This window comes from Sphaeramia orbicularis, chromosome 3 (assembly GCF_902148855.1).
Source record: "Sphaeramia orbicularis chromosome 3, fSphaOr1.1, whole genome shotgun sequence".
NCBI lineage: Eukaryota > Metazoa > Chordata > Actinopteri > Kurtiformes > Apogonidae > Sphaeramia > Sphaeramia orbicularis.
In genome coordinates, this window is record NC_043959.1 from 51,308,847 (window position 1) to 51,325,473 (window position 16,627).

Consider the following 16,627-nt stretch of genomic DNA (forward strand, 5'->3'; position numbering starts at 1 on the left):
GGTATGGATAATAGTGTTAGGTATGATTATGACATCAATATATGTTTGGTTTCAAAACAATTGACGTAGTGCCTGCTGAGAAAAAACAACTAAATGTTCATTGTAAATTTTGCTTCCCCACCCTGTATACAAACAGAGATTTTGGTATTGAGCTTCTATTATAAGGGGAAATTAAATAGTCACAGACTGAAGATCTGAAAAAAGGATTTAATCTACAGTAGGTAACTCCTTGATTAGACGGTTTATCCATTATTCTTACATGTAGGTCTAATATTCATTATTACTTAAGAGTTTAGAGATGCTTCCTCACAATACAAGTTAACATGAATGATGGAAATACTGCAACGCCATGCTGGTTTAGATTACTTTAGTTGTAACGAACTAGCAACAGAGGAAATATTGAGCATTTTCTAGAGACACCTCCTTCTGTGTTGCTGACCCAGTGTTTATAATTTCAGGCTGGGTAACATCTCATGCCTGGCAGACCCTGAGGACCTTCTGATGTACAAAAACACTGAGGCCTTCATTGTCATCCAGGATATACTCATAAACTGCACACGTGAGGGTCTCAGTCTGCCCAGCCACCTGGTAGGAGCTGCAAAATTCACAACTAAAGCTTTCATGCTCATTTATACTCTATTGCCCTGCCCCCCTAAGGGGAGGTGAGGGGTATTGTTTTTGGTTTGGTTTGTTTGTTTGTTTGTTTGATTGTTAACACTGTCTTAGCAAAACTATTGGTTTATTTCATACCAAATTGGGTTTATAGATTGCCAGTGACCCAGAATAGATCTGATTACATTTTGGAAACAGTAGGTCAAAGTTCACATTTTTTATGAATTTTTAAAATCTTTTTTTCCCCATTTACTTATAATGGGCAAAATTTCAAACGTCTGTAGCAGCAAAACTATTGGTTGAACTCATACCAAATTGGGTTTATAGATTGCCAGTGACCCAGAATAGATGTGATTATATTTTGGGAAAAGTAGGTCAAAGTTTCAATTTTTTATGAATTTTTGAAATCTTTTTTTTTTCTTCCCATTTACTTATAATGGGCAAAATTTCACATGTCTGTAGCAGCAAAATTATTGGTTGAATTCATATCAGATTGGGTTTATAGATTGCCAGTGACCCAGAATAGATGTGATTACATTTTGGGAAAAGTAGGTCAAATGTTTTATTAATTTAAACACAAAAAAAATTCTTCCCATTTACTTATAATGGCCAAAATTTGTCTGTGCTGTCTATTTCTATGCTGACATCAGCACACGTATAGACTTGATGACATCAGTTGGACTGATGCCAAAATAAGCTACAATACATGCGAGGGGTGGAGTTTGTTGTGCCTGGAGCCACTTGTTGATACCTATTTTTGTTCTTTGTGTGCAGCTTTCCAGTTTGTTATTGGACAACAATGAGTTAAAGGACCCCTCCTCGCTCACCCCTCAGCAGCTGGCAAAGGTTGCCCACCTTCTGCCTGTACTGGGTGTGAACTTCCTGCAGGATCTTACTCCAACTCAGCTGGCTGCTGTCCTCCCTGTCCTCCAAACAGTCAAATTCAGCCCTGCACAGGTAGAACATGTACAAGTGGATCATAAATACTTCGAACTTAAATACTTCTTTTGGGTTCCACCTCCCAACAAGAGAGTCCCTTAATAGGGTCATCTGGTCAGTCTACATCAGCCTTAGTAAACAGTTCTTCAGTTTGTCTCTATATGTCGGCCCTGTGATGAACTGACACTGATGAACACAAACACCCTGGACATGGAAGCTCTGGCTCCCTCGTGACTCTCATTAGGATTTAGCAGTTCAGAAAATGAATGAACATTTCTTTCCTCTGGGGTTGAAATAACCCATCACGTGTCATGGAGCGGTGTCACTTTCATTGCGCAGGCCTCTATTTGTCGTACACACCAGTTAACCCAGCAGCTGGTGGGGCTTGTAGACTTGATGAACAGCTGTCAGGCTCACGAGGCAAAGACCTGAGCTTAACGTCATCTCAGACAACATTAGAACTGGAGCCTCTTACTTTTACCTCAGCCTCACAGCTGTTGTCTCGTTTTCATATGTTACAAGACAACTTCAAAAGGCCAACCAAGAACCTCACAAAATGACCAAGAAACACTTCTGCAAACAGTGATGATAAAAACAACAAAAGGCAATTCATTAAACAATAAAAGAAGACTATTAATAACACCTGAAGAAGTACAGTTACCTAAAAACACAGCAGTTGGTCCAATACTATACAATTAATCCAGTTAGATTAATCGAAACAATTATTTCAATTCAAATTTTAATACTCTGAGGCACAATGACAATGCTTAGAAATTAAGTGGTGAAGCTTTTAATACATGCTCTTCCAGACTGCAGAATGAAGAATTACTCCACAATGAATAAAAGTACACTATTGTTGTGTTGTTTCAGCTCAAATAACATTTCAGTAGGTTTACAAAATGAAATCTTGAAAATTATAAAAAAAGCACCTTGGAGTTCACTAAATACAAGAGTTGGAAAAAGCAAATACATAAGCTTTTCTTTAAACAAAATATACATAATTTTCTGTTTTCCACATGCCTAATGTTCTTATGTCTTTGTTTTTCAGGCTGCCATTATAGTAGAGAAGCTGTCCGCAGTTATGACAGTGAGTTATTTGCAAGCATATCATAACGGGAATGTTGTGTTGAGGTGCTTTCTAGAAATGTTTTTCTTTTGTACCCTGACCTTTCACCACACCATTCCTCTCTTTCCTCTGTCCAGCTGAGCGCTCCTGGAAAGCTGGAGGAGCTCGGTTCTCTTGTTGTGGGAGTGAAGGCAGAGTTCTTTTTGTCTCAGACCGCTGATAGGCTGCTGGCATCTCTACCTGCCATGGCCCAACGCACACCAGCCCTCAGCCATGTACAGTGCACTGCACTCTCCACCAAACTATGGGTAAAACACTCTGTCTGTCTGTCTGTCTGTCTGTCTGTCTGTCTGTCTGTCTGTCTGTCTGTCTGTCTGTCTGTCTGTCTGTCTGTCTGTCTGTCTGTCTGTCTGTCTATCTATCTATCTATCTATCTATCTATCTATCTATCTATCTATCTATCTATCTATCTATCTATCTATCTATCTATCTATCTATCTATCTATCTATCTATCTATCTATCTATCTATCTATCTATCTATCTATCTATCTATCCCTATACCTATACCTATATCTCTATCTATCTATCTATCTATCTATCTATCTATCTATCACCCCAAGATATAAGATTCTGTTATCCAGATAACCATAATTAACAAGACAGTAGCCAAACAACATACAAATGATTGACAAAAGAAAAAAAAAATCTACCTGTTTACCAATATTTTACTATATTGCCATAATGCACACATTAAAACACATATTTAGTCTGTCTTAACTAGAGGGGCAAGAAAGAAAATCAAGACAATAACAATTACATTATACCCTGTATAACACAGTTCTGTGTGGTCCTATAACCTCTGACATTACACACAGGTCAGTTTAAGGTTTCACTTTCTGTAGTTACATTTATCAACTGAATACATGTTCTTTTTTTTTTCTTTTTACCTGTGCTCTATCTAGGGCTATTTAGAAGTAGTCAATTGGTTGGATTATGTGGAACCTCTGCTCTACTGCACGCCGCTGCTCAGTGTCCAGCCCAGGGCTCCTCAGCTGGCATACAACATCAGCACAACGTCCACAAAAGGCTTCAACACACAGCAGGTACCACAAGGCTCATGCCTCAAACAATAACCAACCCCTGCTCTTCAGCTTTATTTTGGGTGTTATGTCTTCAATAAACACAAGTGGGAAAGAAAATAAACTGGGGCTGTTAACTGAAATATACATTATTAATGGGGGAAACAGTGAAATTAAAGGTGCAATATGTAACGTTTGTGCACACTCGGATGCTTAAGCAAACTTGAGGTTGTTCTGGAAACCTCTTGTTGATGTTAGTAGACTTCATTAGCAAACAAACATTTCCAATGTACTGGTTCTCTCTTGCGCTTGTGGAAGTTGGGTCACCTGTTGAGTTTCATTTTGCACATGTTAACAGAGCAGCCACACGTGTGTCAAACAACACAGGGCATCACATCATTTATTAAATACAGACGACTGATATTTTTCCCATTTAAGGTCGTTGGCTCTCAGAAAAAATACACAGATATAAGTCAGTTAGCTTGACAGCTATTTCGATGTAATTTTCAGCAATATTTTACCCTACTGAAACACAACTGCACAACGAAATTCTGTTGTTTAGTTTCTTTTTCTCTCCTTTTGCCTGTTGCTCTGAGATTTAATGAAAATCTTGTCACTGCTTGAACTCTTTACCTGTCTATATTAAAGCTGCAAGAGCGGAAATCTGGGGTAAAAAATGCAGAATTTGACAATACACACCTTCCCTTTGCAGCTATGTCAGCTCAATCAAAATCCAAAGACTGTATATATATATATATATATATATATATATATATATTTATGTGTGTATGGTTGTAAATATACATGAAATATGTGCCATGTATTGAATTGCACATAGACATAAAAACAAAGATCAGAACTTAATAGCAGGTAAAGCCTCTGGTATATTCTGAAGGTGATATAACACAAGATTATTTAAGAAAATATCCAGACAGTTGACCAAAAAGAGCTGAAGATTTCCTGAATCCAAATTAATCCACACTAAACACTGACTTTACCTGTAGAAGCTGATTAGTTCAGATTATTTTGTGTGTGTTGTGTTTCAATACTGTGCAAATATTTCCTGATTGGCCAAAATCACGCAGTCACAGGTTCGATTTCCTACAGTTACGTGATCCTACAATATGCTGAAAGGGAGTTACGTAATTTCTGCCCAATGACTATCAAGCATGGTAGCTCTAACGGTGAAATGATGTCATGTTGATAGCATATCAGTGGTTGACTTAATGTGGAAAGCAGACCTGACAACATTAGTGATGCAGAAGTTAACACGCAACCAGTATGGATGTACACATAATCAACATGCCATCGCATTGCCACGCAGAGGTGAGGTAACAACAGGTGTGTCCCCATTAACAGTGAGGGTTAGGCACTCCCTGCCACTGTGGAGGAGTGGAAAAGAGACACTGAGAAACCCAAGAGTGAGCATGAGGATGTTCACTGACCACGAAAAGGATATTATGGATGTACGCAACAGTCAGTGAAGCTCATTTTTGAATGTTAGGATTCATTTACTTGTTATCACATGTACATTTCTTCACATACGTCACATTTTGCACCTTAAATTAAACACACTTTTACAATGTTATAACACTCTGAATATGTGTAAACGTCCTGCTCTGAGACTCCGACTTCTACCTTGGCTTATGATCTTGTCATGCTTCCTCTAATTAAAAATGCTTCCTGTGTTTGCCAAGTGAAGCTGCGTATGACATGATCTCGATTAGGTGTTGAATAATTAACTTGAGAAGCAAAAGCAAAGACGTCATCTTCACTCATACTTTGAATGGAGGCGCCAGAGATGACAGACGACACAGACAAAAACTGTCTGCATATCACGTTACAGTTGTCTGTGATCATGTAAAAGATCTGTATGTAACGGCTGTGACAAACACAGTTCAACCACAAATGTTTTTGTTTTTTTTCCTTCCCAGGCTAAAGCAATTTTTAAACAGCTCCAAGCTCTTAAACCAAACCTAATCAAAGATGATTTCGAGTAAGTTCATTCATGTGCATCATTTTTAGCCAGCTGAGTGAATGTTCTGTGTGCTCATCTCATATGTATGATCAGTATATATATATATATATATATATATATATATATATATATATATATATATATATATATATATATATATACTTTTTTTTTTTTTTTTTTTTTATGTTAGTGTGAATTTGTTGACTCTGATCTGTTAATGTCACCAGGAGTCTGGGTACAGTGGGTCAGGGTGTGAGCTGTACGGCCATAAAGGAACGTCTCAAAGCTAATTTATCACCTGCATCTGTGAGAAAAATCCTGGCCTTCCTCAGACAGCAGCCCACTCTTCTCCACACCTCACTGGTAAATAACCCGTTCGATTACGCTGATGCTCCTAATGACAAATACCCACAGTAAGAAAAGAATAATCTGCAATATTTTAAAGATTTACCAAAACCCTTTATTGTGTGTCTTTCTGGACAGAAAAAATGTGTGGTTGAAGAGGTGTATCAGTATGAGTTCTTTCCCAATATTCTGGAAGACCTTGGAGCAGAGCTTGCCCTGTCCATGCCGTGAGTAAAAATTGGAATTTGTCTATTGAAATAATTATATTAACAATTAATTTTCTTGTTTTGGTGTAAATTTTAAAAAAAAGTTCAGTTGTAAAGAAAAAATAAACAGATAAATGTACAAATTTGTCTCTGTCTGATTATGCCTAGATTTCACAATTATTAGAATAGAGGACCAAGAAAAATAGAATGAAAATAACTAGACTGCTCTCACACTTTTAATAAATACTACTTCAGCTGTCTGACTGATCATGACAATACACAACATAAAATGCTCTTTGCTGTTCAGGACTCATGTTTTCCCGTCTTCTTTGTGTGTGCAGGGTGAGCATCATTAAGAAGTTCTCTGTGGAAAGTACAAACACTCTACGGAAGCTGATTATTCAGCATCCATTTCACTTTCTCCTGCTGTCGAGAATAAAACAGGATCTGCTGGTCGACAAAATAGTGCAGAGAATGGTCAGTAGAAAATACATCCTGTAGCCTTTCACTTTTTTTGTTTTGTTTTAAGAGGTTCAATCAAATGAGGAATGAGTGTTATGATAATGAATATGAGGGTAATTATTTCTGTTTTCTCTGTAGCGTATGTACACAGGTGTGTTCACAGAGGAGGAGTTTCGTTCATTGGGTCATTTGGCGCCGTTTGTGCCCGGTGAAGTATTCGTTCAGCTGGACCGACGATTTTTCGTTGAGAATTTAAACTTCCTCCAGGAATTCTGCTACGGCGGCAACAAGATGGACATAGTGGCTCGTATCTTGCAAGAGCCTGCCACTTTTGGGTAATTCCATTGCATGTTTTGAGTCTTTAACCCATAAAGACCCAATACTACTTTTGTGGCCGTTCCAAAATATTTTCTTTTTATATGTAACTTTTTCTTAAGTGATTTTTTTGCCATTGTATTTAGTGTTTTTTCGGTGAACATCAGGAATTATCCTATATTTAATTCTCTGAACATGAAGATGTTCATCAAATCTCAGATTAAAGCTGAGGGTTATTGTATCAAAAACATAGAAAACTGATGAAAAAGTTACTTTTTCATGCAAATATATCATTAATTGAACATAAAACAAGTGTGTCCATCCACTGTCATGGGTTTTACTGGTGAATTAATGTTGTAGAAGATGACAGTGTTTCCACATTCACAACTGAGCCTCTGAACGTCCAATATCTGATGACCATGAAAAGATAAATAACTGAATTTTACACCAATTATTTACATGGATTAGTAGGTTTAGTGGTTCAGAAGTTATTAAACATTTTGGACCGGTAAATGCTTTTGGTTGTCAGTGACTGTTTGGGTCTTTGTGGGTTAAACATACCGAGTCTTATGCAAAAACCACTTATTATGACAAACGTGTTCTTAGATGGCACAAATAGTGGTGGTAAAAACACCTGACAGATGGGAAAATACTGACTTTTTCTTCTCTAAAACATAATGTTGAAACATGCAACTTGGTTTTTCTGAACACAACAAATATCAGATGAAGTGAGTCCTTCTGTTTTTACCCACTTTTAACCTTAATATTTACTTTATGAATGCGTGTGAATGTTTGGTGGTGGTCGGAGGGGCTGTACTGGCAGCCATGCTTCCGTCAGTCTGCCCCAGGGCAACTGTGGCTACAAATGTAGTTTACCACCACCAGAGGGGGAATGTGAGAGCGAATAAATAATGGATCCTCTGTACGCGCTTTGAGTATGCGTTCATAGAAAAGTGATATATAAATCTAATCCATTATTATCGTTATTATAATTATTTATCATTTTTAGGCCTGGAACATTCAATAGAATCACACAGTTGTATCCTAAGACTCACCATCACCATCAGTTTAACCACGATCACACACAGGGGATTTGGCTTCTTCTGTCTGTGTGACACTGAGCCTGTTTATATGACCGTAAAAATCTGATAACCGGCAGTAGTCAGATAACTGTAATAATCAGATCTGATGTGTTTACATACAATTGAAACACCCTGGTTTACATGCTTCAATTCATTCTTATTTCTTTCAGAGTTTCAAGACTCAAACTTCCTGTTATTTTTTTCAACATCTGGTCTTGTCTTGGTAACACCTATGGTCTCAGCATTAGCTGTCCTAATGCGGCAGCTAACAGGCTGCAAAATATGCTACATGTCCTATAGCTTATACTGCATAAGGAGAAAACGATGGTTGGCTTTCATACACCAAGTATCTGCCCTTGGTCTTGGCATGATACATCTCTTCAGTTTTTTATGATTATTAATTTATTTATTAACTTTTTTCTTTTTTTTTTTTTTTTTTTACACACACGCAAATTTAAAAGAACAAAATAAACCAGGTTAATGGGTATGCATGCACAAAGGTATCAGGGCAAAATTTAGGTGTGTTAGCATTCTGAACGCAGCAATGCAGTTTCGTCCTCTGTAGTGGACAAGAGTTTCACAGCTTTACTCACACTGTCCACTGTAAAAGACATTCCATTAAAAAATGTATCTAAAAAAACTGTTGTTTCCAAACACGGCAATTATTTAATGTAAAAAAGCCCAAACCTGTACTTACTAGGTCTCAGGAGGTTAATCTGATATTTCATAATCCGATAACTGCTGTTGTCTGATAAAGCATATGACATTATTGCTTATGTTTACATGATCTGATAAATTCAGAAATCAGATTATGATCAGAGTTTTGGTGTGTGTATAAACAGGCTCATTGACAGTGGACTAGGCCTAGCTTTTTTTTTTTTTTTTTTTTTTTTTTATATATATAAGGAAAATGGTCTAAATCTCTTTATGATGTCTCTATTCTTTGGTTTATAGAGCATAATAATGACTTTCACTTTTACCAGTCACAAGTGCTTGCTCCTGGAGGATTCTGTTGGGTTTCTGTAAACTTGATTTGATTTGATAAAGCACTTTGTGACCCTGTCTGTGAAAAGTGCTCTATAAATAAAATTTACTTACTTACTTACTTTGTAGATATTTAATTTGTTTTGTGGATATTCTAAAGACCAATTAAAAAAACAGAGTTAAATATTAGTACAATACCATTTACCATTTGTTTTGTATTTTCAGTTTTCCCAATTTACAGGATTAATTTCATCAGATTTTAGTTTGAGTCATGATAACTTCATTCTTTGTAACTTCATAATTTGTTGATAATCTGACAGGTGACACTGATCAAGTAAATGTTTATGTTTATGTTTATGCATTTGGCAGACACTTTTTTCCAAAGCGACTTACAGGGGAAACCAATTAAATCACTCAATCAATCAATTTTTTTTTATATAGCGCCAGATCGCAACAAAAAAGTTATCTCATGACACTTTATATATAGAGTTGGTCAAAACCAGACTCTAAGCCAGTTTACAGAAACCCAACAGAATCCTCCAGGAGCAAACACTTGTGACTGGTGACAGTGGCGAGGAAAAACTTCCCTTTAACAGCAGAAACCTGGAGCAGACCCAGACTCCTGGAGGATGGATGTCTGCCTTGATCAGTTGGGGTTAAAGAGAGAGAGTAAAGAAAGAGAGAAAGAAAGAGCGATAGAGATAGAGACTGGGGAAGAGGGGGAGAAGGGGGGAGTAGGGGGAGACACATGGAGGCAGCTGAGGATAGGTGAGTGATGATGATGAAGGCAGGAGAGAGGCAGGACCACTGCAGCAGGTCCAGAGATAATCCTGGGAAAAAATGCAGGTCATTTGGACAGTTTTCTGAATTTACATGGATTTGTTGAATCTGATTTGGCTTGTTCATAAGCATCACTGATTAAAAAAAAAAAAAAAAAAAGCTTAAAGAAACTTCCGATGAGAAGATGGAAATGTTATTGCATTAAGCCCAATGTGTTTCAGTGATCTAAAGAAAATATAACTAAGCAAATTAAAGATTGAGTTCAATATGGATTGAGAAGCATATTTGTTTACATTTAAGTAAACCTTTCGTTAAAATGATTTATTAGAGGTATCATATGGCAAAAGCTTTTTTTGCAGTTTTTGCAGAATTTGTTGTGAAAAGCTGATGATACCTTCTCATCCCTCACAGGCCGGTGAAGACATGGAACAAGGCGACACTCAGTCAGGTGGACAGGTTCACCTTCTTCCTTTCCCTTGACAAGATACAGGAGATTCCCAAGGTAAGTTTACTGCTGCTTGTTTATCACACCTCAGTTTTTTACATTATTAAGACTCTAAACAGATGTAACTTTACCATTCAAGAAGCAAAAGTAATGTGTTATCAAGGTCAAGGTTACTTTATTTATACCCGTAGGTAGATTTGTTTTGCAGTCTAGGTGATTGCCTTGGCATTACAACAACACATACATTGAACATGCAAGACAGGCACCTGATCACGCTTACAGACAGGACTAAAAGACAGGACAAAAAGTGCTCAGTGTTCCACCATTCATCGGTATAGCAACATGGATAAGTAAAAGAATAAAATAAATAAGATCAAATAAATAAAAACAAGATGCAATAAAACACAATAAAAACCACAAAAGATAAAAACAATCCGGGATAAAAACCAGGATAAGAACATAAAATTAAAAAAATTATTATGTTAATGTTACGTTATTAATTATTATGTTGTATAAAGGAGAGGTGGGGGTGGGATTTAATAAGTTTTCTTCTTACCACTATTTTTTGAGCAATACTTATTGAATTTATTTTGTTATTTTGTTTTTTTCTAGTGTACATGGCAATTGCTATATTGGCTTGATCACCTTTTTTTATTAAAGCATTTGCTCTGCTATTAGTTCCTTGCACACATAAAAGTTTATTTTTTTCTTCTGCTCGAAACAAATGAATGAATGAATGAGATTGAGAAAAATGAAAACATGTTACTGTAACAGATTCAGTATTTATCTATAGTGAGTTGTTGGGATTGTTACCTGATACAGTGACAGGTTAAGCCAACAAAGCCTGTAAATGAATCTCCCAGGTGTCACATGTCCAGTAGGTGTCAAGATCAGGTGGTGAAGTTCCTGTTTTCCCGTAAACCACTGGCGTGTGTCTGTATGTTTGACTCCACATGTCTGAATATACAATGTGATGTCACCTGTCCACACAGGTGCTGATGACCGTGGGGCGAATAGAGAAACTGTTCATGAGTCAGCACCAGTGGGAAAAGGGGGATGTGGGGAGTCACTGCTTAGACGCAAATGAGAGACAGAAGCTTTTTGAGAAGAAGCAGTTTCTTCTCCAGTTTTTCTTGGGTTTCCTCAAAATACATCATCTGTCACGTAAGTGCTCATGTGGTTGCTAAATGTTTGAAAGTACAGGGTGTCCCATAAGTCTCCATACATAGGAAAAATAAACGTTTCTTGACATAAACCATTTTTATTTATATAATATGCTCTATATGACTGCCATTTTGTTGGGAACACATTTCAATGCGTGTCCTCCACTGCTGAAGAACTATAAAGAAGAAATATGAAGAAATACATGTTAGAACCATATGTACTATGTCTCCTATGTATGGAGACTTATGGGACACCCTGTATATGGGGTTTATTTGGCTCTTTAATATACAATCAAATGAAGGTTTTTTGGAACAAATGACAATGGGAACTGCTCTGAAACCAGCACATACCCTACACCCTGACAACCACACTGTGTTTAGACTGCAAGCAAAAGACTTTTACTTTACAAAGACTAAAAAAAAAAAAGTGATAAAAAATGTCACAATAAGGACAATCAAACTGAAGGACATTTCTTTAAAGTATTTGATTTCAAATAATTAAATTGACCACCAACATGTATAACTGTGGAGTACATAGTGTTCTTTTGATTTATTGTTGAGTTAGTAGACATTTTCGCATGTTGTGGATTTTCTTTTAGTTGCAGTAGCAAGGTTTTGCTCTTGTTTTATCACAGATTAGTGAAACACACCAACCCTTACAAAAAACACTAAATGTACTGTATGTGTAAAAGCTTTATGTGCATTGGTTTAAACCTTTCAGCATTGGCCCTCAAAACTGTGTAAAACTGATCAAAACTGTCCTTTGCAGCGACTCCCATGATTCCTACCTGTGGAATTCTGCACACAACGGCTCCGTCTGCATGGACTCCAAACAGTCTGACAAGTATGTCCGCCAGTGCTTTCTCCAACTGTCTGGAACTGATGGGTCAGGACCAGTTCATGGCGTCCTACCAGCGCAGCCAGGTGCTAAACAAAGTCAAACAGGTGAGACTCCCTCATCACTTACTTCACCTTAATTACCATGAAAACAGAAGTATGTTAATGTTATCTGTCTCTGTCTTCACCGGGTCCCTCTTGAATGACGTGTGTTTTTGAAGATGTACGGTCCAGTGTCCTCCTTCTCCCAGTTATTGATCTCTCAGCTGGGGGCACTCGCTGTGGAAATGACGTCCGCCGAGCTGAGCAGCCTGCGATTGACCCAACGGAGGGCCATCGCTGCTCTGGGCGCCATCCCCTCATTGAACGTCAGACAGGTCACTGCACTGGCCTCAACAGAAAACACACTTTACATTTTCCTTCTTTCTACACAGAGAACATTAACCCTTCATAGGGCACTCATAGAAATACTCTGGAATTCAAAATGTCCACTTTAGTGTGTTATTGGAAGACATAACAAGACTTTATTACTTTTGTGAAATTTTTTTACAAAAATGTATTGCTATGTAGAAAATCAAGGTCAGTGAACACTGCAAAAATCTAAATCTTACCAAGTGTATTTTTCTCATTTCTATTCAAAATATCTCATCACACTTAAAATCAGACATAATCGCCTAAAGAGTAACTTTTCGGTGAGATAGAAGAACTTATTTTTAGACAATAGATCCTGAAAATCTTATTTCAAGAAATCTTACCAAGGTGATTTTCACTTGTTCTATTAGCAGATTTGTTTTGCTTGATTCAAGATTTTTTTGCTTAATTCAAGCAAAAAAAAAATCTGCCAACGGAACAAGTGAAAATCACCTTGGTAAGATTTCTTGAAATAAGATTTTCAAGATCTATTGTCCAAAAAGAAGTTCTTACATCTCACTTACAAGTTACTCTTTAGGCAATTATGTCTTATTTTAAGTGTGAGGAGATATTTTGACCAGAAATGAGAAAAATACACTTGGTAAGATTTAGATTTTTGTAGTGAAGTGACCATATTTGGTTCCTTGCCTGTACTCAGCAAAAAAATAAATAAATACAAGAAGTAAATATAAAACATACAAGGAAAACAAATGAAGGTAAAAGGAACATGTATTTTAGAACATTAGAACATCACTTTTAGAATATTACATCAACATAAGTGCTGATCCAGACACCTGTCCACATCCACATTATCCCTTTGAACATCATTACTTACATTAGTACCATTACTTCATGGTACCTAACAAAGCAGGTACACTCACTGTTTTATTTAAAACAAACGCGACACTGCTCAGATGAAATCGTCTTTACGAAGAGCATGAACGGATCATGATTTTTGTTTTCATCTTAGCTGGAGGCACTGTTCGCTGCCATGTTGAACTCCACCAAGCAGATTCCAAGCCAGATCGACGCCAGCACATTTGAAGCGCTGGGATACATAGTGTGTGGAGCTAAAGTCACAGAAATGAGCTCCTTCAATGCTGTGGAGTTTAGGTAAGAGGATGAAAACACTTTGAATGGCATTTCTTCACTCCCCCAGCACACCCAAATAATATCACCTCCTACCTCTGCTTGTTCTTTTGCTTCTGTGTCTCCCCCTGGTGGCTGCAGTAAGGCCATGCTCTGGCTTGGTCGGCTGGACCTGAAGTGCACAGAGGACCAGATGCTGGCCCTTGTTGGGCTGCTGAGCCATAGCCTGGCTTTTGGACCCATAAGTTCATGGGGAACCGATGTGTTCATTGAGATTGGGATTCTGGCAGGTACATTTCTTATAAATTACTGATGTTATGTTTCTAAAATCACAGGTTTCAGTAATTATTGTAGTTTGAGACACATGGCTGGAACGATGCATTCAAGGGCCTATCTTTGTCCAGAAAACCATTGTACATTCAAACGCCTCTCATCCAATATATACTAATGACCGCAAAGGTGGTTTAAAGCAGTGAAGTTAGTATTTTTCTTATTTTCACTTGTATAAATACACTGTCTGTGAAACCTTTCATGTAGTGCACTATTTTTAATAAACTGAATATCACAAATTTTTCTACAAAATCAGATTTTTAGAATTCTGTGAAAAACAGTTTACAGCAGTTACACAATGTTTTCACAAACAGATCCCAAAGTACATATGTGGTCCTCTTCAAGTTGTTTCACTGCAGATTTTTTAAAAACTACATTAAATTAATTAATGTCCATATATTTTGGATATTTTTGGACACTGATAATAGGCGGTTTAAGGTCTAATTCTTTTTTTTTTCTTGCTCCAAAAATTCCTGCATTTGGACAAATATACTTGATTATTCCTGATCTGGATTCTAATGTTTTTGACCCAGGGATCTTATCCTTTTGTAACGGATTTTACTCTACTTTCAGCCGGTCTTCCAGATATCGCCATGTCAGCTTTGGTAAAAGAACAAATCGAAGGAATCTCACCTTTAGCTATCTCAAAGATAGTACCAGAAAAATTTGCTGTAAGTCTGGTTTTATGACAAGTCCAAAAATGCTTTACGTATATCTATTCATGATTATGTGCAGCGTAACATTGTCATATCTTACCATCAGTCTCCTCCTATTTTTTGGTTTGTTTGTGTAATTTCCAGGTGGTGTTCAGTGCTAAGCAGATTAGCATGTTTTCCCACGACCAGGCTTTTGCAGTAACAAAGGAGCAGATCCTCGCTCTGAATTATGTCCAGAAGACAGCTCTGGACATGGTGCTGACACCATGGGCGGACAAGCTGGTGGACTTCAGAGGTATAGCAATGAAATAGAAACACCTGCAGACATCTGTCACCCACCATTAATTGTTAATAAGGCTCTGTGACCCCTTTTTCACACCACATTAATGTAAATCATTTTTGTTGGTTTGTCTCTCATAGCTCAAACCACAGCCGTATATCAATTCCACAATAATACCATACAGTATGTATATCATTCATTATTTTTTTTTTACATATATTTGTAATTAATATACACAGTTTATCTACCTTACCAGATGTGTACCTCCTAACTACTAAATGGACCAAAAAACAGCATAATATTTTAAAACAATCACCAAACATTTATACACTAGTGTCAGTTTTCCCATTAATGATTTTCATAGAGCTGTTCATTTACATCGATTTTTAACATTAGTATCAATGCACATAATATTTCAACTTGTGTTTGGAGATATATGTGTTTTAATTGGCTTTTTTAATGGATAATCTAATTTAAAAAGTAAACATGTGGTTTATTTCTCTGTTTATTAACTCCAACCTGACTGTTTTTTAGGTGAAATAAGTTTTAAAATGAGTCATTGGCAGCCGTAATGTTTTGTGTGAATTCACATTTGTGCTGGTGTTGCTGTAGGGAGGTCTCTGGGGCTGGCGCTGAGCCCTAGTCCTATGTGTCTGATACTGGGACTGCTGATGCCGCTCATCATCCTCTGCTGCCCTGGCACATGACCCCACTGACCCCCGCTGGATCACCGGCACAACCACAATGATCTCTTTTATTTGTGCAATATTGTACCTCTTTAACATAAAACAGCACTTAAGGATATCTATATGCTATATATAAAATGAATGTAATTTATTTTGTTTAACTGTCACTTCTACATATCAAGTACTGAATGAACCAAAGATTGTTTAATTTTAAAAAGTAAAAGCAAAACATTTTTGCAACACAACAGTATTTATATATTTATTATTTATTTAAAACTGAGTAATGTGTATGAACCCCAACATTATTGCTGGGTTATCTTCATTAGATAACAAGTTTTAAGGATTATATAATAGTGACTGGTCAACTTCAGTATAGTGTTGCAGTGAGTTTTTATGGGATGTATTGTTGTGCACACATTCTGGTGTGATAAATGTCAACCTAAGTGAATAAAAGGAACCTGTCTGTAATATACTTTTATTGTATTTTGCATTCAAGATAACACTTTCTTTATCCCACTGTGGGGAAATTTCACAGTTAACAGCAGCAACATAAAACAAACGAATGCAGAGAAAAAGACAGTGAAAATGAAAATATAAAGAGAAAAATGAGAAATTTGGTATTTATATAAATATGTATATACATATTTATATAAATAAAGAATTTGAATTAAAAATTAAATACTATTTATATATTTACATCATCATGGTTGTACATGTATATGGTTTGATATGGGGGGGAGGGGTGTCACTGGGAACTGTTATATAGTCTAACACAGCCGTTAGAGAGGAATGACCTGTGGAATTGCTCCTTCTTGCACAGGGGATGGCAGAGTCTGGTGCTGAAGGAGCTGCTCATGGCCTCTGCAGGGGGTGGGAGGGGT

At 36.9% G+C, this 16,627-nt stretch overlaps 1 protein-coding gene across 1 annotated transcript; it reads left to right on the top strand.

The window, feature by feature from the left end:
• The first annotated feature begins 323 nt into the window (after positions 1-323).
• Positions 324-15,846, top strand: strc1 (stereocilin 1). The gene is made up of 20 exons (XM_030131207.1): positions 324-355; positions 459-588; positions 1,387-1,569; positions 2,600-2,638; positions 2,755-2,925; positions 3,581-3,721; positions 5,632-5,693; positions 5,903-6,038; positions 6,159-6,247; positions 6,568-6,703; positions 6,827-7,023; positions 10,261-10,351; positions 11,287-11,458; positions 12,227-12,402; positions 12,516-12,671; positions 13,676-13,818; positions 13,936-14,084; positions 14,698-14,795; positions 14,925-15,075; positions 15,673-15,846. Exons 1-20 carry the CDS (start codon positions 324-326, stop codon positions 15,765-15,767), a joined length of 2,547 nt encoding a protein of 848 aa, XP_029987067.1. The 3' UTR covers positions 15,768-15,846.
• Positions 15,847-16,627: the final 781 nt, after the last annotated feature.

Excerpts from the sequence above, each read along its gene's own strand:
- strc1 (XM_030131207.1), top strand. The coding sequence starts at position 324 with ATGAATGATGGAAATACTGCAACGCCATGCTG. Across the intron at positions 6,248-6,567 it reads GAGCTTGCCCTGTCCATGCC|GGTGAGCATCATTAAGAAGT; the intron begins GTGAGTAAAAAT and ends TTGTGTGTGCAG. Across the intron at positions 7,024-10,260 it reads CAAGAGCCTGCCACTTTTGG|GCCGGTGAAGACATGGAACA; the intron begins GTAATTCCATTG and ends CATCCCTCACAG.